Source organism: Salvia hispanica, chromosome 3, assembly GCF_029641045.1.
Source record: "Salvia hispanica isolate PSC_SH4W2 chromosome 3, Shi_PSC_v1, whole genome shotgun sequence".
Lineage (NCBI taxonomy): Eukaryota > Viridiplantae > Streptophyta > Magnoliopsida > Lamiales > Lamiaceae > Salvia > Salvia hispanica.
The window spans coordinates 50,005,128-50,028,763 of NC_142694.1; the positions used below are offsets into that span (position 1 = coordinate 50,005,128).

The window sequence follows — 23,636 nt, forward strand, 5'->3', positions numbered from 1 at the left end:
GCAACTATTTGTGCATTCAGATGCAACTATTTATTTGGTAAAGCATATGATGCACTTAGTAAAACATAAAACTCAAATACGAACCTTATACATTTCATTCCAATTAAATCTTTTATTGAAACTAAAAACGAAATAAAATACTTAAATCTGCAGATGAAATACATTTTTAATTAGACCGAAATATTACATTCTAATAGATGATATTCATGAACACTCTTGTCAATGAAATTATGAAATTCGACATTGTAGAGTTTAAGCTTACAGTTAATCTGTAAATTTTTATTTAGATAATTATAATTATTTTGGATTTTTGATTGAGATATTTTGTGTTGAAAAAATTGTACTCCCTCTGTCCCATTAGAAATGAAACGTTTTCCTTTTTAGTTTGTTCCATTAAAAATGAAATGTTTCCTAAAATGGAAACATCTTTATCTCTACTTTTTCATCTCTCTTACTTTACTCTCTCTTCATTAACTCACAAAATAACACTACATAAAAATCCGTGCCGATTTCCAAATGTTGCATATTTAATGGGACGGAGGGAATATAACCTTAAAAGAAAGAAAAAATAACTTCCCATATGTAAAATAGTTAATGCATCAACAATATATGGGAAGGTAAATACAACTAACTGAATTGATTGGCGTACTATAGGGTCAATGCAATAATAAGTATATATGCAGCACAATAACTAAATCCCAGGTGGATGTTTCCAGATCGTCTGATGTATTAATCTAATGGATGATATTTATAGAAAGTTGTGAACTCAAAATTTGATATTTTTGAGTGCATCCTTAGAGGAACTGTGGTTTAATTTTATTCCTCACTCTATATTCCTTTTTATATTTCCTTTCATCGTCTTTATTTCTCCAGCAGCCACATTTTATTTTTACTATTTAGTCACACTCAAAGATCATCACTTCTATTTTCTTTTCATCACATTCTCTTTTTTTTTATGTTTTTTTAATTCATTTTTATATCATTTTTCTTTCCTCACGGTAACAATTCTTTTCCTTCATTATTTTACTTTTTGTGTACGTACACATTGACTTTTCTTTTCCAATTTTAACTATCATATGAACAAAAATATACATACATACACGCACACCCCTAAAAACATATACTACTAAAATCCTAGATTTTCCCATTTCTATTTCTAAATTATAACTTTGGGATATTACACTTTACATGCATAAAAATATAATAGTGGTTTTATTTAGAAAATAGGAGAAAGGGACATTGAATACTATTAGAGAAGATAATCGGGTTATTAATAACAAATTCTAAAATTAATGAGACTTGGGTGCACTGGCGGAGCCACGGTGGGGCCAGGGGGGCCCTTGGGCCCCCCAGCCATTTCAGTTATCGCTATATATGCTATATGTACGCAAAAATTAAAAATGACGAATTGGTGCAGTTGGCTTGAAAACTTGTCACTAATTGAAATGGGCAGGGTTTGATCCTTCCTTCTAGCAATATGATTTTGAGTATTTTTTATGCCTCTTTTTGGACTTTAATTTCCCTACCAATTTAATATAATCTTATTTTTTTATGCCGCTTTTGGACTTTAATTTCTCTACCAATTTTATACTCCCTCCGTCCCAAGATAAGTGACCTACTTTTTTTGGGCACGGGATTTAAGGAATGATATTTAAATAAGTTAAAGTGGAGAGAGTAAAGTATGAGAGAGGAAAAGTAGAGGAGAGAAGAGAGAATAAAGTAGGTGGAGAATAAAGTAAGAGATATGACTTTTTGCTAAAAATGGAAATAGGTCACTTATAGTGGGACACTCCAAGAAGGAATACAAGTCACTTATCTTGGGACGGAGGGAGTATAATCTTATAAATTTATTTTATGCTGTAAACAATTTTTCATAATAATTTATCTTGTATAAACTTATTAGCTATTAATTTTGTATAAATAATTTTATTTATAATTATATACAATATAGAATAGAAGAAAGTAATTCTATAATTTTGTAAATATATAAGTACTATACTACTATATATTATTGGTAAAACCAGTTTCAATAGTACTATGATCTTTATTATAAAAATATTATTCTTTAACTTTTTTCGATGGTCGACGTTTTTACAGTATCTCTAAATTTTCTATTACTAATCCTCTAATTATTTATCTCATTGTCTATCTCTAGCGCGCAATACTCTACTACTTATGTCAGGGTCATTTCCGCGTCGTTGACAAAGAAACACTACAAAAATTTTAATATATTAATTTGGGCCCCCCAGGACTAAAATCCTGGCTCCGCCACTGCTTGGGTGCGGCTTGATCTGATGTCCCCTTGCTTACTTCCATTGGCTTCACGACTTGCCAGTATTTCTCCTTTTGTTTTCCTATTCTTTTGCCATTACGGTTTTTGTTGGGTATTGTTGGTTTTGTGGTTGGAAATTTGAAACACATCCTTATATACGATACTCCCTCCTCCGTTCACAAACAATAGATCATTTTATGTATAGCACAAGTATTAATGTACAATTGGTAAAGTAAGAAATAAGGGAAAAAAGGTAAGAGAGAATGAGAAAAATTAAGAGAGAAGTAGTGTTAGTAGAATGTGGGGTAAGAGAGAAGGAGAAAAAAGTAAGATAAAAGGAGAAAAAATAAGAGGGAATCTTTCCATAAATGCTTGTGATCTATTTTTTATGGACGGCCAAATATGGTAATTGTGATCTATTTTTTGTGGACAGATGGAGTATGAAGTAAGTAAAAAGTACTCCCTCCGTCCCTGAAATTTTGTCACATTTTTCTATTTTCGTCCGTCCCACAAAATTTGTCACATTTCATTTTATACTATTTTTGGCAATGGATCCCACATTCCACTAACTTATTCTCACTCACATTTTATTATAAAACTAATACTTTAAATGTAGGACTTGCATTCTACCAACTTTTTCAATTCATTTTCCATTATATTTTTTAAAACCCGTACCCGGTCAAACTGTGACAATATTTAAGGGACAGGGGAGTACAAATCAAATTTGCAAACTAAGATGACCGTGTTGTAACAATATACAACTAGTGTGCATTCATAAATTGCACCGACAATGTCAAAGATTGTTGTTGACTTCACATCCCGGTCCGACAGTATATTATAATTCCTCATAGCAATTAAATTCGTATTATGAGAGAGAGATACACATTCAAACAAAGTATTAACAGAGAGAGAGAAAAAAAAGTCTTCTCGAATTGAATTTGAAATATAGGTATTTTTTTTAGGGGAAAGTGATGAAGGAAATCGTGTTAATATGATTTGAGTGTTGGGTAATTGGCGCAGCGGAAATTGCAAATTAAATAAATCCACAAAAGAATCTATTTAGAAGATTATGTGGATCGATTCAATTTCATGCTTGAACATGTAGAGACATATTATTACGCAATTAATCACATAATTTATAATTAAATTATGGTGTTAAATACTTACAATTATGATTCTCCAAAGAATTGAAGTGGCTTGCTACTTCTCCACGTGTAGATCTTGAAGCTTGATTGTGATTGCAAGACCAAGGATCTTCTAAGCTGTGATCCTACTCTATAGATCTAAATTCCTTGTGGGAGGAATCTCTTAGAAATTATAAGGATCTTGAAGGAGAAGACAAGAAAGCCAAGAACACACAATATGGAATGTTTGAGTTCCTCTATGAGAGAGAGAGGGCCGAAAATCCTTGATGTGGAGGCTAGGGTTTTGTGTTGTGTTGTGTTTTGTTGTGTTGTGTGTTTGTCTCTTCTCCTTACATCCTTATTTATAGAGTTTATGATGGGCTAGGTTAGGGATCTATGGGGCTTGGACTGGGCCTCCCCAATTGGACCTTCTTTACTAATTCAATTATAACTCGTAATTCAATATAAGACCAATGGAATATTTCTTGTGTCGCTATCGAAGAAATACTAACCGCCCATCCAATCCGTGATTACAAGCAATCCGAGTTATCCTCTTTAATATATTATTTCCCGTGTCTAAGACTTTCTATATCTATTAATTAATTTGTAGTCTGCTATAGACTTTAAATTAATTAATATCTTTTTATTTCCAAGAGTTTGTCTAGTACGAGATGTATATTAAAAATATAACTTCCTTTTCTATTTATTCTTGGATTAAATCCAAACCGGTCGGGTTTCCGAATAATAGAACTTCTCTTGAACACCTCTTGGGGATATAGTCAAACCACGCAGGCACACGTTTCAATGTAACAATAAAACTAACACCATACTAGTATTAATTACTACTTCCTCCGTTTCGCCATAGTTGAGGCGAAACTTTTCGGCACGGAGTTTTAGAAAGGAATATTGGGTATGTTTAATAAATAGATAAACAAGTAAGAGAGGGGAAAAGGTAGAGAGAATAAAGTATAAAGTGAATAAAGTAGAAAGAATAAAATAAGATAAAGTAAAGTAAGAAAGAGAAAAGGTTACCATATATAGAAATGACTCAACTATGAAGAAACTTCCTGAAATGGAAAAATGACTCAACTATGAAGGAACGGAGTACTACCTAAGATATCAGAAATATTGGATTGCGAAAAACCCGCACCTATTGATAGGTCAAAGCAGCGTATGATTAAATAACGTGTGTCCTATATTATTACAAAGATTAAGAAATATTAAAATCTCCAAGATATCGTCTTACAGTAGATAGCAACAAAGACGTGTCTATACTTTAGATCCGTTCAATGCTATTGTGATATCCCTGACCTGCATCACATATTATTTTACATAATAACATGTTTTTATTTTTATTAAATATTAGTATGAAGTATTATTATTTAAGTTATAGAAATAATAAATAAGTATCAAAAATTATATGTTAATAAATTATGTGAAAGTAATATAGTCGCTTACATACATACGAGTGTACGTGTGTTTAGAGTAAAGTAAAACAATGTGCATTATTCTATTTTTACATATTATATGTACAGTATATACATATGGGACGCCATTTATATTTGGGCTTTCAGTGATTAAGCTTTATCCTTTTAAGAGTATTTTTGTGAAGAAATATATACGTATATTACATAATTATTGGAAAAGTATGAGTGTGTGTGCATGTGTAATAATGTGAATATGTATTATGGAAATATAGATTAAACTAATTATATATATATATATAAAGATGGTATAGGTGTATGAGAAATATATTAAAGGTTAACAAGTATGCATGAGGAAGTGTATATATGTGTGCATATATATGTAACGTGTGTGTGCATGGAATACGCCCTTAATGCATGGTGATTAATAGTTTGATAATTAATATAATATAAATAGGTTGCATGACATATGTGCCTACAAGAGTTATACGTGTGAGTAATTTAGATAGTAGGCAAACACTATGATAGTTGAAAAGCTAGTCATATTTTACACCGACTCTTTAATATATATTTATATCTATATGACTAGAGTTAGAAGGGGGAATTTTTTTAGAGGAAGTCTACGAGAAAATGGTAGACTCAAAACGTGAGCTCCTAATTATAGAAGTGAAGAAACAATGTTCAGCTAATATTTTGAAAAGGTAGAATAGCAAACTAAATCAAGCCAATTTGGCGAAGAAGATGATACACAGTCCTAAGTAGAATCAAAGGCTCAATTAGAGTATCTACAGTATTCAGGTGTGTATAAATCACACTTTTAATTTTACATATTTTATGTGATTGATTGCTATGTATTAAATTGGAGTGAATATTTGTATTATATGATGCGGGATTAAAATAGTTATGCGTTATTTGATATTGATGGTGGAATATTGAATATGTGAGTGGTGCTATGAATATATTTTTATATAGCATTAGAATTATTTGCATCATTAGATTAAAGAGGGGGTTATTTCTATTTTTATTAATGCATGTTAGTAGAATTCCATTTTAATGAAGGGCTTTAGTTTTATTCCAACTTAGGGAGTGACGCATAATCATTATGCGTCTTCAAAAGTAAAACGCACAACGGTGATACGTCTTTAATGGATGACGCATAAGTCTTATGCGTCGTCGATCAAAAACGCACAAAAAATTTGCGTTTTAGAATGACGCACAACACTGATGCGTCTTTAGTAAGTGACGCATAACCCATATGCGTCTTTCTTTAGTGACGCATAAAGCTTATGCGTCTTTTGTTAGTGACGCATAAAGCTTATGCGTCTTTCAGTCGAATTTTTACCAGCGGCAGAACGCAGACAGCAGAATCGCGAAAACAAATTGAAGAAGCAGGCGATTTTCCATCTTTTCCGACGCGATTTCCATCTTTTCCCGACGAATTTCAGACATATTTCGGTAATTGCTCTTCAATTTGGCTACATTTATTCTTTATTGCTTAATTTCTGTATGTTTTCCCTAATTTAACAAAGTTAGGGTTTAGGGTGAAATTGATGAAATTTCGGACGATTTTTGTTGTTTTGTTGCCTATTTGTGTGTTTCACATGTATATAATTAGTAAGTGACTCAATTTTTGATGAAGTTGGATTGTTGAAGTTGAATTTTTTGATTAACTTGAATTGAAGTGTGTTTTTCAGTTGTAGTTGCAATTTAAGTTGGATTGTTGAGTTTTTGTGATTAAAATAGAATGTTGATTAAAATTGAATGCTGATTAAGTTGGGTGATTATTTTTGGTGATTATTTTGAAGCTGGAATGTTGGAATGTTGATTAAGTTGGAATGTTGGAATGTTGGAATTTTTTGGAATGTTGGAATGTTGATTAAGTTGGGTGATTATTTGGGTTTAGAGCTTATGATTAAGTTGGAATGTTGATTCAATTTGGTTGATTATTTTGAAGCAGATGGCATCTTCAAGTTCTGAAGAACAATTATGTTATGGACCTGAGGATCCATCATTACTATTTCATCAAAACGAACACATTTCAGCCTCATTGTTGGCGAATGGCACATCAAATGTGTTTAGAGTTCGTCGGACGGAAAGTAAGGTCTGGATAGGTGCAAATGCATCCAACTGTGAAGGATTTGCTTGATGTATGGGGTTTCAAAGGCTTGTTGGAATGTGGAAGGCCGATGAGGGTAGACAACGAGCTTATCACTGCCTTGATCGAGCGCTGGAGGCCTGAGACACACTGTTTCCACCTACCAGTTGGAGAGGTTACTGTAACCTTACAGGATGTGCAAACCCTGTGGGGCTTGAGAGCAGACGGTCGTGTTTTCACTGGCCGTCACTGGCTTGAGACATTTTTTCTATAAGCCCTAATTTTTAATAAATTGGGTAAAACTAACAAAGTAGAGCAAAATTAACATGAATAATGATGAATGTAGCCAAATTGAAGAACAAATACCGAATATGTTTGAAATTCGCCGGAAAACATGGACAAATGCGCCGGAGAAGATAGAAAATCGCGACTTTGCTCGCTGTCTCTGTCGAAATGTGTTTCTGCTGTTTAAATCGCGACTCGAAGACACATAACCATTATGCGTCACTAATGAAAGACGCATAACGGTTATGCGTCACTAATGAAAGACGCATAACAGTTGTGCGTCACTCCAAAACGCTAATTTTATTTGCATTTTCACCTAACGACGCATAATCCTTATGTGTCATTGCGTAAAGACGCATAACCTTTATGCGTTTTACTTTTAAAGACGCATAACCTTTATGCGTCACTCCCTAACTGGGAACAAATCTATTCTTCTTCATTAAGATGGAATGCAATTAACATCCTAGAACAAAAGAAGAATTAACCCTTAAAGAGGATATGTGACAATCTAGTTCTGGGTCTGATATCAATGGAAATGAAAATAGACCTACGAGTCATATACCATGATAGTAGACCTATGGGTCAATACAAAGAGCAAAGAGGGACCTTCGTGGAAAGGTCAAATCAAAGAGGGGCCTTCGTGGAAAAGTCAAAATATGCAAAGAGGGGCCTTTGTGGAAATGTCAAATCAAAGAGGGACCTTCGTGGAAAGGTCAAATAAATATAAGGGACCTACGGGTCGTGTACAATGGAAATCTCGGGCAGATACAAGACTTGATCTGTCACAGAATAATAAAAAGAACGGAGAGGCATATGCATATGAATATTAAATTGTTTATGATATTTATTACTTTTGGTGATATATGTTGGTGAAAGAATGTGTTTGATATTTGTGTGTGAAATTAAAGGTGAAAATTTATATGCACTGAGTTGTGGCTCATATAAACCACTAATATTTTTCAGGAAAAGATATCAGTGATGTTTCGGTTAATGTGAGATATACAAACTCCACATGTTATCAGGGTCGGCGGCTGACGCATTTTGACAACCTTCTCCTCCTCATCATTTTTGCATGTAGATAAATGTGTAGCATATAGAGTGGTGAGAGGGTCCCACTGTTGATCAGAATGTTTTGAAATATGTACCTGATAAATGTTAGTTTTGAAATTATAAAATATATGTGTTTTTGTATATGCGCTCGCTTTTGGCCAACCGGGCGAGGGCGACGAGTAGAGGATGGAGGGGACGAAAACTCTTCAGCATCCGGGGGAGGTCGTGGGATCCGCCGCTGCTACCGCTGTAGTCACCGGAATAGTTCAGCCTCTGCTTCTTCGGCCACCCAGCGTCGCACCCCGCCTGGAACTTCTCGGAGTCCTTCAGCAACACATAGCATTCCCAGAAGGTGAACTCCTTATACTTCCCCGGCAAGGGGAACTGACTCTCCGCTGTCCTCCGGGCGTCCTCCTCATTCTGCCCACTAGTTAGCTGGCGGAGGGCGTTGGCGTATAACCCCGAAAATCAGCCGACCGCGACCCTGATCCGTTCCCACCCCTTCCGGCACTCCTCCCTGCTGTAGTCCTTCCCGTGCGGGCAGTTCCTCCCGTAGGCTGCTCTAATCTTCGCCCACATGTTGACGAACCGCTGGTTGTTCGCAACCAGCGGATCGTCGCAGACCGACAACCACGCCTTGGCCATGCCGGCGTACTCATCCTCCGTCCACTTCCTCCGTGTGGGAGTGTCGTGATCAGCGGGCTGCGATGACTCACCGACCACCTTGCCCTTCTTATTCGGCGCGACCCGACCCGCTGGAACGGGAGTGTCCGACTCCCCAAGATTGATCCCCATCTCATGCAATGACAAAAGGTCATCGCCAGTGAACTGCGTCTCCACTGGGGTCGACGTGTGAGACGAAGCCGTCAAAAAATCAAGAGAGGGACGATAGACCATGTCCCCCCCTCCCCGGTGGCTCCTGCATCCCGGGATGCATACCGGGCTGCATCCCTCCCTGCCACATCATCCCCATCATCCACTGCATCATCTGCTGCTGCATCTGGGGCATACCTCCCCACCCCGGCGCTGACTGCCCGCCGCTCACCTGCACCCCGCCCGGCATCCCCCACAGCATCCCCACCTGGTTCCCCCCCTGCATTCCCCCCGGCGCTCCAGCCATCATCTCCATCAACTGTTGCCAAGGGACGTTAAACTCTGGGCCCATCTGCCCGCCCATCTGGCACCATCCAGATCCCACGGGTACCGTGGGAATATGAGAACCGCTCATCGCCGGACTGGACTCGTTGTTGTCCATCGCTTGATGTTGCTCTTGTACAGAAAGTTAGAGAGAGAGAAAACTCGTTAAAACAAGTGGTGCAAATGAAAATGAAACTAAAATCGCGTATATATAGGTTTTTAAAAAATAAAATAAAAAAAAAACGAAAATTGGCGTTGGCCGATCGGCACGCCACAATGGCGGCCAGCGCACGCGAATCGGTTAACCCACGCTGATTTTCTTGCCGATTCTCGGCTGGCCGGTTGCAATGGTTCGGCTAACCGACCGGCTAGCGATGCAAATCGGCTAGCCGCTATTTTAGATGCTCGTAATTAAGACATCTCAAAGATAAAACCTGGATACCATGCACAATAGCAAAATAAGGAATTTTTGTAATATCCAAAGTAAATGTATTGAACCAATCATCTGAGGACAAATGTGCGTGGTGCAGTCATATTTGTGTCCTGTGTAAAGTCAATACCTCAAAAACCCGCCTTCACTCTCATTCTCTCACTCAACAGCGTCGATGGCCGCCCAGGAGACTACTTCTCAATCCGCCACTTTCCGCCACGCATTCGGAAATGTTCTCTCCTTTGCCGTTCTGTTGCTGATCGGCGTTATGGCCTTCTCGATCCGTTTATTCTCAGTAAATCCTACTCCTCCTTTGTCTGCGTCCACTCATTCATGCGCATTTGTGTAAATTCATAAATTTGATCGATCGAACCCTAAGTGGAAAATGTATATTTGTTAATTTCTAGTGAATGAGCTGAATCGACGATTTATATATTTTAATTTAATTGTTTGATTTTTTGTTTTTTGCTTTCAATTTTTTTTGCGCAGGTGATTAAGTATGAGAGTGTAATTCATGAATTCGATCCTTATTTCAATTACAGAGTGACACAGGTTAGTCTGTTTTTTTTATGAAATTTATGGTATTCTTCATGATCAATTTGTGCGAGAAAATGAATTTGCTTCTTTCCTTGTTTCATTGTGACGTGTTTTGAGTGGGAGGATTTACGTTAGCGAAGAATTACTTACACTACAACTTGCCAAATGGGTTTAAATATCTGCATTTGGTAAGATATCAACATGATAAACAAAATTGTGTAGGTCTATAAAAGTTCAGTTTTTATTTTTTGTCATTCTCAATGGAATTCAAATGCAAATCACCATTCATGTAATGTGGTGTGTTTCTAAAACCCATGATTCGAGAGATAAAATTTTACTCCCTCCGTCCCACCCTAAGGGGAGCGTCCTTTTTGGCACGGGATTTTATGTTGTGTTGTTTTGTGAGTTAAGTGGATAGAGGATAGAGTACGAGTAAGAGAAAGTAGAGAGGGATGTTTCTATTTTAAGAAATGTGTCATTTAGGTGGGATATCCAGGAAATGTGTCACTTAGAGGGGGACGGAGGGAGTACTTTGTATGAAGATTCAAATGAATAGAACTTATTAATGTGTTATATTGGTCAGATTAGTTCAAATAATAATAATTTCTCACATTTTTTGTTAATAATTTCTATAAGCTGCTCATATAAGGGTTCTTGGCTATCTTGGTGGTAGAAATAGCATATTTGCCCTGTGGGGGTGCCTTGTATTTCCATCTCATGTTTGATATGGCACTCAGGTTTCTAAAGATCTAAAAACCCTTTGAATTGGTCAATTGAATTAGTAGTATGAGATGTCTTATCGTAAGTTCCTAACACATGATGTAGCCTGTAGGGTACAAGTTTTGGGATAATATAATTGCAATTTACCAAAAAGTATAAGAAAGTTGGATGCATTTATACTCGCATTGAAAAAACACGCTTAACCCTAAAGGGAGTTTGAAACAGAAATGTTGATTTGGAGAACAGATCAATGAGCGTAAGAGAAAAGTATAGTATATGATCTGTATGTGGAAGAGAGATGGATTTTATTATGTTCAAGAAACTTGGTTTTGACCCCGTCTCCTCCAAATATGAACTGAATATGAATCTGCCAATGACATACATTGAAAAGTTAAAACAACAGCGTAGCCCAGATCATGTCTGCGAGGTTGGTGTGCTTGACCAACTTTTAATTTGGTAAACTTAACTTTTCATCTTTTGTCTATATAAAATTGGTTATCTAAGTTCTCTGAGGACTCCATTGCATCAAGTTGTATTTTTATACGTGTTGTAACTTAAGTCAGTTTTAACCTCTTCACAGCACAGAAGACTGACCATCTTCTGTATTGCATTTCTTGTGCCTTGTCTTCTATATGTCAAATCTACATTTCTTATCCTTCTTTGGATTTTGATGTCTGCATGAAGCAAATTTAGTGACATAAGTTTGATGATTACAGTTTCTTACAAAAAGTGGAGTATATGACTTCTGGAATTGGTTTGACGACCGAACATGGTAATTTCTGTATTTGCAACACCTAGTTTGTGTTTTGTGGGAAAATTTTATGATTGTGCCCTAATTTTGCTGTATTGACATTATTTCGAAATCTTGGCAAGGTATCCTCTTGGACGTGTGATTGGGGGAACTGTATACCCTGGGCTTACTCTAACTGCGGGTACTTTATGGTGGTATGGATTACATATTTTGGCTCTGTATAAATAACAATATATCCATCAGAGAAGCTTTAGTTTATGCGGTTATTTCTATTGACAATTATTTAGTTGTTCGATTTTCATCAAATCATTTTTAATAACACCGCCCTTGTTTTTCTTATAGTCCTGTTTCACTAATTGATCTGTTTAAATTTATTGACAGGATACTGAACTCCATTAATATTCCTCTATCAGTAGAAACTGTTTGTGTATTTACAGCTCCTGTATTTTCTGCCTTTGCTTCATGGGCCACATACCTTCTAACTAAGGTTCTTTATAAATCTATTGCCTCTCTTCTTGTGGCTGCTGCCTAGGCTAATGGACTTTACCAGGGAATCTTTATTGGACATGTTTTTTGATGAGGTATATGTTTTGTCTAGGAAATTAAAGGTGCTGGTGCTGGCTTGACTGCTGCAGCTCTTCTGGCCATGGTATTATGTTTTCAATTTCTTTGTTTTAGTTATTTTGTGTAGATCCGGAACACATTATCTTGTATTTTAGCTTTTGCAATCACATCATACATTCATGTAATTCTTTTTATGTTCTGTAATTGCTTCCCATGCCTATGTAAATGATTTTAGCCCTGACCCTGATTTAAAACATGTGATGTTCAATTAACCTGTACTTAATGTGGTTAAAGCAGTTGCATTCAGTATCCATTGCTTCCCATGTGTATGTAAATGATTTTAGCCCTTACTAAAGTGAGGTCATGTAATAGGGTAGCAGTATAGCATCTTTAAGGTATACAAATCTAGCTTGGTTAACTAATTCTAACATTAGGTCATGTAAATGTAATATGGCATCAGTATAGCATCAAAGTATACTTATTTCCAATTCCACTTATCAGAGGCTATGCTGCAAATTAATTGGCAGTAACAAAAAATCAGTTGCTTATGTAATATGTATGACAATCACCTTCTTTCGTCTTTTCCTTTGTTTTGTTTTGAGATATCCTTGTGGGAAATTATTGTATAATTATTTATTTCTCTTCTTGCAGGTGCCATCATATATATCTAGATCTGTGGCTGGGAGCTATGACAATGAAGCAGTTGCAATATTTGCTTTGATCTTCACTTTCTATCTATATATAAAGGTGAGATTTCAATCTGTGTTGTTTCTGAATTACTAGTTTTCTCCTGACAAAGAATTTATTTTCTCGAAGACTAGAGCTGATATTCTTACTTCTGCGAGCTAATTTGGAATCATGACTCGATATATATTCATTCACTGCAGACGTTGAACACTGGATCACTTTTTTATGCTACACTAAATGCAATTGCGTACTTTTACATGGTGCGTATTTTGCTGAAGTTTTCGCTCTCCTCTTTTTGTTTCAGGCTCAATGACAGTGTTCATGTTGTTCATATATCATTTCAGGTTTGCTCCTGGGGAGGGTACACCTTTATTATAAATCTCATCCCGATGCATGTGCTGCTATGCATAGTAACTGGTCGCTATTCTCCACGCCTCTACATTGCTTATGCCCCCCTTGTAAGTATTTTGTGTATCTGTACTTGTAGCAAATTGTTTATGAATGATTTGGTAATTGTGATGAATGGGTTCTTATCAGCCAGAATTTAAACGCTGTGATGATTAAATAACACTTTTTATACCTTACAAAAGGTAAGGATGTTTGCGTGAGAATCGTTAAACATTACTTTGGAAAGAAGAGATTTGTCTCATCTAGAGCTTCTTCTCTAATTTTGTTAATCCTTTCATTAGGTATCCCAATAAAATAAAATAAAATAAAATGCTAACCCTTCCCCATGGCTGAATATCTAATGGTTGATCTTGGTATTTTCAGAGTTGTATCATGGAAGACCACTTTGTAGATCTCTAATTTACCAGGCTGTCATGATTTCCTTATCTAATGTAAATGTCTAGATGAGAAATGGAAATTATTGATTCAGGCTCTAGAGATGATGAAAAACTAACTCTTTAGATTAAGCTCTTGAGTTGATTTATGGTGTCTTCTTAAAAGCTAAATCAAATTCAAACATTGTAGGAAACAGAGCAAAACAAGTTAAACTTGGCTCATAATCAATCTAGTTTTTTTCTTTTTTCTTTTAGATATTGTTTCACCAAATAAAATGCCAACTAATCTAAATTTTTGGAGGGATTTAAACTATTTGTCAAACACATAAGTTTTCATCCCATTCCTCGTGACTATCATATGATGATATGAAATTTAATTTCTGGTCTCTGAGTCTCTCTCAAAGAGACTAGGATCCTTTATTATAAGATGTTTAGGGTAAAAACTTGAGAGATAAGATTAAGGCCATGTGATTTTGGATACATAAATAAACTTGAAAACTACCAATTAGAATGACTCATTTTTTTTCTGGGAAATTCCTCTTTTCTCTCCCTTCCATAACACTTTGCCTGCTTTAGAGGTGGCCGGACCTGTAACAATGCTCCTGATGATTACCAAAAAATGATATGAAGCACATGTTTTTTCTTTCTGTGGCCTTGCTGGAGATGTACTTTATATTTGTTTATTTTTTTCCTGGTCTATCATTTTTTTCTCCAACACCATAAATTTCTGTATCCAGGTCGTCTTGGGAACATTGCTAGCAGCTTTGGTGCCTGTTGTTGGTTTTAATGCTGTCATGACATCTGAGCATTTTGCGTCATTCTTGGTTAGCTGTCCAGTTTCTAAATCTCTGTTGATATTATGCCTGACGAGTAGCTTTCTTGTGTTTTTCACCCTGATACCTGATGTCTTTTCATGCTGGAAGTCTGCAACATGCTTCAAATCTGCATATGAGCTTTTTGAATTCCAGAGTTTGCAGATCCATTATCTTGCTATCTACTGCTGGACTACGTGCATTTCTTAGACTAATGTAGAATGATGAGTGTATAATATTGCTTACTTGAGTTATAACTTGTGAGGTCTTTTTCTTCCACTGTTTGACATATAATTGTTATTTCTGATGTTGGACATAAGAACTGCGGTTAGAGTAAAGGGGAAACGTAGTATATTTCGTGGTTGCAACTCAATGTTGATAAAGTTAAATTAATAGGACTTAGAACCTCATGTTGGCTCTTTCTGTGCTTTTCTGTGGAACTGGGATTTCCTTCCGAATTTAACTATAAGAGAGATATGAAGTGGAATTTGGGAATTTCTTGTTAAAGCCTTAAGGGAGAAATTATATAAAGTGTGCAACAGAACTTTCTTGCCCATATTCCATTAGCGGTGTCATGGTTTCTGAAAGAAGCAAATAAGTCTAGGAAGGGCAAGGGATGCTTTATTAGTTCCAGGACATAAAAAAAAAACTTTTGAATTAAACATTTATGAACAATTGAGGTTTGAACCTGAATATTATATAGATTCCAGGAATGTATCAGAATCCCTTACTCTACAAAATTGCCACAATGCCTTTATTGTCAGCAGCTGGGCCGCAGAAATGAGTCAACAATATCTTTGGGTGTTTCCTCTCTTTCTTCTTCATGCATAAGTTTATTAAGTCTTAGAAAATCAAGACATATACCAAGATTCGTAAATGTTACTATTTGTTTTCTATGTTCTGACATATGCATCAGTTTATAAATTAATATCCCCAAAATATAGAGATCAGACGATTGTAGAAGACGAAAATATGGAAAATATTGAAGGAATTGAAGGTTTTCTTTTACTTGTTTGGTCCCCTATTTGAGTGTGGTGTCATTCTCGCTTAACCAAGCTTCCTATTTGTTTTGTTTGTAGACAAAAAAGGTTATCTTGTTAATACATTTTGAAAGTTAAACCATCTTGATTACAGAATACAGATGAATGTATGTCAACTGTCTTGACTCTTGAGAATGACTTCCCCTCTTGATATGAAGTTTATACTTTTGCTGTGGATGTGCTTCTTCACAAATCACAAGTCATACTAGTGATTGAAATGTTTCACATGGTTTTATTAGTTGTATTACTGTAAGTGGCAGCATATATTAGACACTAGCCCTGTTTCTCAGATTATTAAGTTGTGGTTCTTCTGACAATTATACTCAGGTCTTTATCATAATACATGTTGTGGCACTTGTCTATTATATCAAAGGAATTCTGACCCCGCAAATGTTCAAAGTAGCAGTTACTCTTGTTGTATCAGTTGGGATGTAAGTCTCCACTCTAAATTCTACTCTATCGCTGATGTTTGTAACAGCATGAGAAATACTCCCTCCGTCCATGAAAAATAGGTCACTTTCATTTTCTACACTCGTTTTGAAAAAATGATAATAAATAGTTAAAGTGGAGATAAAGAAAAGTAAGAGAGAGAATAATATAGACAAGAGACTTCTCTACATTATTCTCTCTCGTACTTTACTTTCTCTCCACTTTAACTATTTATTATCATTTTTTCAAAACGAGTGCAGAAAATGAAAGTGCTATATTTTTCGTGGACGGGGAGGGAGTATGAAGCATCATATCTAACCACCCTTTTTCTATTTTCTTCTGTTCTCTATTACTTATGTGCATTCCTCTATAGTAGTAGTGCTAAGGCTATCCAGTTAATTAGAATGTGACTGGGTTTTGGTGTGAAAAATTCTGTTCTTTTTTTATAGGACAGTTTGTAGACTAGGACTTTTTTTGCCAAGTCACTTAATTATTGTTTCTCATGTTCAGGGTTTTGTGTGTTGCTGTATTGGCTGTGCTAATAGCATTGGTAGCATCCAGCCCAACAAAAGGCTGGAGTGGACGAAGTCTGAGTCTACTTGATCCGTAAGTTGCCTATATGTGTAGTATGCTATTTATTGCTCAAATCATGCATGTTAAATGGCTTTACAAACTAAAAGATACCTGATTTATCTGTATAAGAAATATGCTGGCTTTTAAAGCCGTTCTTTTTGACTTGTGACCTATTCTAACTTCTAAAATATTGTTATCATCTAGTGAGTTCATCAAAACATAGGGAGTATATCTTTTCATCAATATTTATTTCAAAGATCTGTTTCCAGCTTTGTCCTGTTGAATTGACCTCAGTAATATATAAGCACCATGGGCTGATGTTTCTTCTCTAAGATTAGGAGAAAATCATACTATTATTTTGGCTGACTGCCAGCTTCAGCTTGCATGTATCAACAACTAAACAAAGCAAACGAAAAGTTAATTGCTAGCTGTAAAATAACTTGCAGACATAACATTTCCATCTTCCAGTTATGCAAGGCACATAAAATTGTATTGGTATGAAAATTCACACTTTGTAGATTTTGGTGCAATAAAACTTCCTCCTAGAGCCATGCTCTTACTCTGTATGTAAAACCTAAAACCATAACTTCTATATTCAGATTCCTGTTTCAAAAGGTCTTATTGTGAAAACTGAAAAGTAAGTCTGAGGTGAAAGATCCCAATAATATTTTTTACAAATGTTCTGTAATATGCTACCGCCTACCCCAAATATATTTGCTACCGCCTACCCCAAATATATTTGCACGGACTTTGTTTTCTGTCCCTCAGAATTATTGTTATTGCTATTAATTATCTTTTGGCTCTTTTCTCCCGTTTAAATTGGAGACAGAACCTATGCAAGCAAATTTTATTTCTATGTTATCATTTCTGTAACTGTTATGAATATATTTTTGGCTGTTTATCCTATGTAAATGGAGAACAGAACCTATGCAAGCAAGTACATACCAATCATTGCAAGCGTCAGTGAACATCAGCCCCCTACTTGGCCATCTTACTTTATGGACATCAATGTTTTAGCATTTTTGGTTCCCGCTGGTATTATTGTAAGTTCTCAATTATTTGTTCTCTTAGAAAGCTTTACTGACGCGATGTTTCTGTTCCTCCCTTTTTACTTAAATACTAATACTAATTATAATAATCTGTGTTGGAATATGCAGGCATGCTTTTTGCCATTGTCTGATGCAAGCTCCTTTGCAGTTCTCTACATTGTTACATCAGTATATTTTTCAGGGGTCATGGTATGCATAGCTGAGACATACCTCAATCACGATGTTGTTTTACTTTCTGCTCCCAAACTAAATTACTTAAGTTACAATGTGGTAGGTGCGCCTAATGCTCGTACTAGCTCCAGCAGCTTGTATAATGTCTGGTATTGCCCTTTCAGAAGCTTTTGACGTTTTCACTAGATCAATTAAATTCCACTTGGTTGGTACAACGCAAAACCCCCAAGACAATGTAAGTGAGTTCATTATGCAAGTGAATCAAGTGATTGGTATAGCCTGTAACTAAACTAGGATGAAAATTTTCTGATCTTCACAAGGCAGGGGATGCCACCAAAGTTACTCATAACGATGTGAAGTCTGAGAAAAGTGAGGACACAGTAAAGGAACGATCTTCAAGGAAAAGTAAAAAGAAGGACAAAGAAAACATAGAGAAACCATCTCTTGTATCCCGAGTTGAAAAGAGGCTTTTGGTCTTGCCCCTGGAGACTTCAGTGATGGCTGTTATCTTACTTGTCTTGCTTGGAGCATTTTATGTGGTATGCATACGATGTATTGCCGAGCAATTATATTTTGACTATATGTTTCTGCAATGTGTAAGGTTTCTATGGGATTATGGTTGTAAGAGGAATTTGTTGCTGATATGTTTTGTCTTTTGTGATTATTGCTTCATTACGTATTCCCTCCATTTCTAGGAACTTTTGAAATGGCACGGGTTTTACTACAAAATTGGTAAAGTAAGAGAGGGATAGAAAGAAAAAGTGTGTTAGTGGAAAATGGGTCCCATCTCATAGAGAGAAAGAAGTATCCTAAAATAGAAAGTTTCTATTAGGAAACGGGACCAAAATGGAACTAATTTCTATTTTTAGGAAACGGATGGAGTATTATCTTTGTCATCTGTGTATTTAGCCTAGTTGAATGAAACTCAAAATTGTGTAAATATGTTATTAGTTATCATGATGTCAAATTGTGCTAGACCCTTTCTCATAGTTGTGTATACTATTTTCAAATAATTAAGAATAATTTTTGTTGTAGGTTCATTGTGTCTGGGCTGCAGCAGAGGCTTATTCTGCTCCATCAATTGTTTTAACCTCTCGTTCTCATGATGGTCTCCATGTCTTTGATGACTTCAGAGAGGCATATGCTTGGTTGAGCCATAACACTGAGGTGGATGATAAAGTAAGTAGTTAGGCTGCCTCTTGAATCTTGATTTCTTTCATGCCAATTACAAGTTCTCACTTTATCCTTCTGCTGGTTATGCAATTCTTTGTTTTCTATTTACTTTTCAAGGTTAGGTGTGTGAGCGTGTGTACATCTGTAACTGTGGCTGTGCATATATAAGAACATATGTCGCTGAAGCATATGCAGGGCATCAAATCCTAGAAATCCAACTTGAAATCACCCTAACCATTAATTAGTTAACTAAAACGGCAGCGGAAAAAAGATTAGGCAATTATAGGAGCACAGTGCATCTAGTGTTGAAATGCTCCACTATCACTTGCACTTGTCAACAGTACTGGTGTTTATAGGACTATTTATGTTGCATTTCTTAAACTTAACTAGTCTCAATCTAGACTTTTACTAGCCCTTATCGCCGTAGTAAAAAATGGTTATGATTTATGATTCACATGATCGCGCGGATTAATCAAAATCATTTAATTAGTTTCAGATTCTGAATTACCAGGGAATTTCGGCAAGAGTGGCTAGAATTTATACACTCCATCCCTTAAGCGTGTAGATAAGTGAAAAAATGATACATGTGTGTAGATAAGTTGAAAAATGGGCCAACATTTGTTTTAATAAATGATACTACCTCTGTCCACAAAAAATAGACTAGTTTTACCATTTTGGACCGTCCACCAAAATTAGACTAGTTTCTTAATATGGAAAGTTTTAAACATTTAAATACTTACTATTTACTAATAATGTCACAATCCACTAATACTTACTTCTCTCTTATTTTTATCCCCTTCTCTCTTACTTTTATCCCCTCTCTCTTAGTTTAAATGCTCAAAATCAAAATGATACGGACCCAAAGCCACTAATGAAGTAAAATTTTAGCAGTCATTATCCTCTCGTTCTATTTGAGGTTCTGAACCTGGCGGTGCCTGGACTAGTACAACATATGTCTATGTTCACGCCTTGCAACTTCACACAAAATGCCCTGACCCTTTTTCTTGATGACTTCAGATTGTTTCAGCACGAACAATACCAATTTCTGTTTTCTGAGCTTTTCTGTGACAAATAATGAGCATTTTATTACAAACTAGGAAACAAGCTTATTGGTCTTCTTGCTGCTGCTATTTTGGTCCAGGTTGCATCTTGGTGGGACTACGGTTACCAAACAACTGCTATGGCTAACCGTACAGTTATTGTTGATAATAATACATGGAATAACACACATATTGCAACTGTTGGTACTGCAATGTCATCTCCAGAAAAGGCAGCTTGGGACATTTTCAACTCGTTGGATGTAAAATATGTTTTGGTTGTCTTCGGAGGTTGTCTTCATTACTTGTCAGAAAGTTTTCTTAATCAAGGAGAATATTATCCTGACAGCTGTCACTTTATCTCAGGTCTTGTTGGATATCCCAGTGATGACATTAATAAGTTTCTGTGGATGGTTCGGATTGGTGGAGGTGTGTTTCCTCACATCAAGGAACCTGACTATTTGGTGAGTAGTTGATAGCAGCATTCTGTTTTTTAATGTAATTATTTGTTTGTTATGTCTCTAGTCATTGTACTGGTTGATTTTGTCAATCCGGTGTTGCTTTTAATTTCTCGTCTTTCTTCATAATTCCAGTATCAGCTAATGTGCAGTGTGTGTGGTTTTGTCTAGATATGGAGTTTTTTTTTTCCATTCAGGCTTTTATCCGATGTCATGTTTTTTTCACTAATTCTATCCTGGCATTGAACAGAGAGACGGTCAGTACCGGATTGATTCTCAAGCTACTCCAACCATGCTCAACTCCCTCATGTACAAACTTTCATATTTCAGGTGCGTATTTATCGGTCTTATATTTGGATTTCTCCTACCACATAAAAATTTGCCATATGATTTTGTTTTGTCTTGTAGGTTTGTAGAGACAGATGGTAGAGGGTATGACAGGGTTAGGAACACTGAAATCGGGAAAAAGCATTTCAAACTCACTCACTTCGAAGAGGTAAAGTTCCGTTCTCACAAAATTTTACTCCCTCCGTCCCACTTTAGGAGTCTCGGTTGAGTTCGGCACGAATCTTAAGAAATATAAAGGAAAATTGGTGAGAAGAGATAGTGGAATGTGAGTCCTACTTTTATATATTAGTTTTATAATAAAATGTGAGTGGAATGTGGGGCCTATTACCAATTATGGAATATTTCAACCGGGACTCCTAAAGTGGGACACCCAAAAGTAGTAAACCGGGACTCCTAAAGTGGAACGGAGGGAGTACTGTAGTTTCCTGTGATGATAGTTTAGACGACTAGACATTCATACTAGTTTTGCAGCTCTATCTTGTTGGTGATATGGTGATTGTGTAGCTCTCTGTTATCTTATTTCTCCGTGTATGTATCTCATCTTTAGGTCTTCACCACTCATCACTGGATGGTTCGGATATACAAATTGAAGTCGCCCAAGAATAGAATCCGTGGGAAAACCAAGAGATTCAAATCGGTATGCAATGCCATACTATGTTCAATAAATAATAAGTGATGGCAATATTAGAACTTCACCATCACAGACTGACTTATGCCAAACCCTTGCAGAAATCTGGCACTTCGACTAGCTCGAAAAGAAGTACAAGGAAGAGGAACCCCTGGCAGTAAGTACGATAATGGGTCAAACGACTTTGATCTTCAATATCGAGAAGAGAATCAGAAGACGAGGTGATCGATTGAGATTGTGGTCTCTTACGTCCGGATATTGTAGACTACTTGATCAATGAGCAAAATTTAGAACAAATTTTGACTTCAGTATTAGCTAATGAGGCTGTTGACTGTATAAGAAAATTAATTTAGAATATTATTGCAGAACTGTGGAACATGTAATCTAAATATAGCTGTTTTAGGTCTGAGCCTTCTGTTTGCTGCTACTGCTACAACTTGCACATGATTATAGCTTACGATAACAATTTATTTTTGAAATTTAATTTTTTCTGCTTTGCTTATAGTAGGTTTTAGGCTTAATCATGTTTTGTGTCTTATTTTTTGAATAGATAGTCTAACGGCAGGCACTCCTTCATGAAATTTACAAAGCCATGTCCGCATTTCAGATGATTATTTGAACGAGGGGAATTCAAAATTTGAGTTGCAAAAAGTTTTAACTGAATTCAATGTTTATTAAAATGGTAACTCAAAATATCTCGGCTGTCCTGATCGGGAGTCCAACCGTTGTCTGATCGGCTTGAAATTTTAACTAGAGGTAGAATACTCGTGAATCTTCATTTTGACCGAAGGAAATTGAATTTGAACGGTTAGATCTTCAATTGAATTTTTGAACATGACTTCAGAAGGAAATTGAATTTGAACGGTTAGATCTTCGATTGAATTTTTGAACATGACTGTAGTTTCTTGAGATGTTTATTTCATCTGTTTTGAAGTTGTGTTAATCTTGAGATGTTTATTTCATCTGTTTTTACGTTGTGTTAATTATCCTTCGTTCTGTTATTAAGGATTAGATATCATTGTAAACTTCTTGGTCGTATTCCCTCCTTGGTGATGTGGATTTGGAGTACCGTTGGGTCTCGTGGTTTTTATTATTTCTTCACAATTGAAGAAAGTTTCCACGTAAAATCTTGGTGTTGATATTTTCTATTGTTGCTTCTCGTCATCATATTATTTATAAGTCCACATTGGGTGCTATTATATTGTGCTCCTATTATATTCTTGCAATTGGAGAGATTTGTTTATCCACTGATATTTTCTATTGTTGCTTCTCGTCATCATATTATTTATACGTCCACATTAGGTGCTATTATATTGTGCTCCTATCATATTCTTGCAATTGGAGAGATTTGTTTATCCGCTGCACCTTAAAATTAGGTCACTCCTCCCAACAGAGTGGTACTAGAGCCACAGTTTTTTTTTTAAAAAATAAAGTCCTATATAAATGAGGAAATTACAAATGGTGTCAAGAGGGCTCGAACTCAGCACCTCATACAATAATATGTCTAAGCTCCTTGCCGCTAGGACAAAGGCTCTGGACAGGTACCAGAGCCACGATCGTGGTTTTTTTTATTTGCTCGAATTATAGGGGCAATTAATACTAGTAAAATTGTTTCCTTGAATGGAACAAATTATCATATTTGGAAGGGTAAGATGAAAGATCTTTTATTTGTTATAAGTTTGCATCAACTTGTGTTTGCCTCCGAGAAGCCGCAATCTAAGAAAGATGAAGATTGGACTTTTGAGCATGTGATACGCTCGAATTTTGCACTGTTTTAAGGCAATTATTTGGTCCGTTTTTTATGTCAAAGTCACTCTACATGTTCAATAATTGCATATTTTATACATTTGGGTATTTTGACGTGTTTTGTGAGAAATGTGCATATTTGAGCCGAAAAAGAAGTCAAGACACAAAGTCTGGAAATCTGGAGTTCAGACGGTGACTGGCGACCGCCGCAAGGTGTACGACGACCGCTGGCGCCCGGCGGCCAGTGAAGTGTAGCGGCCCGCCTCGAAAATTCGTGCTTGAAACGGAGTCTCGTCCGGCAACCGTCGGAGGAC

The 23,636-nt window shown here is 36.1% G+C and overlaps 1 protein-coding gene across 1 annotated transcript; it reads left to right on the forward strand.

The window, feature by feature from the left end:
• Positions 1 to 9,934: 9,934 nt before the first annotated feature.
• LOC148931025 (dolichyl-diphosphooligosaccharide--protein glycosyltransferase subunit STT3A) lies at positions 9,935 to 22,060 on the forward strand. The gene is made up of 23 exons (XM_089068576.1): positions 9,935 to 10,112; positions 10,307 to 10,369; positions 11,791 to 11,846; positions 11,948 to 12,019; positions 12,207 to 12,312; positions 12,424 to 12,474; positions 13,041 to 13,136; positions 13,277 to 13,336; positions 13,421 to 13,534; positions 14,596 to 14,682; positions 16,038 to 16,141; positions 16,650 to 16,745; positions 17,635 to 17,755; positions 17,870 to 17,950; positions 18,036 to 18,167; positions 18,253 to 18,471; positions 18,968 to 19,111; positions 20,247 to 20,433; positions 20,509 to 20,606; positions 20,851 to 20,930; positions 21,009 to 21,096; positions 21,496 to 21,585; positions 21,678 to 22,060. Exons 1-23 carry the CDS (start codon positions 9,993 to 9,995, stop codon positions 21,735 to 21,737), a joined length of 2,325 nt encoding a protein of 774 aa, XP_088924702.1. The 5' UTR covers positions 9,935 to 9,992; the 3' UTR covers positions 21,738 to 22,060.
• The last annotated feature ends 1,576 nt before the right edge of the window (positions 22,061 to 23,636 follow it).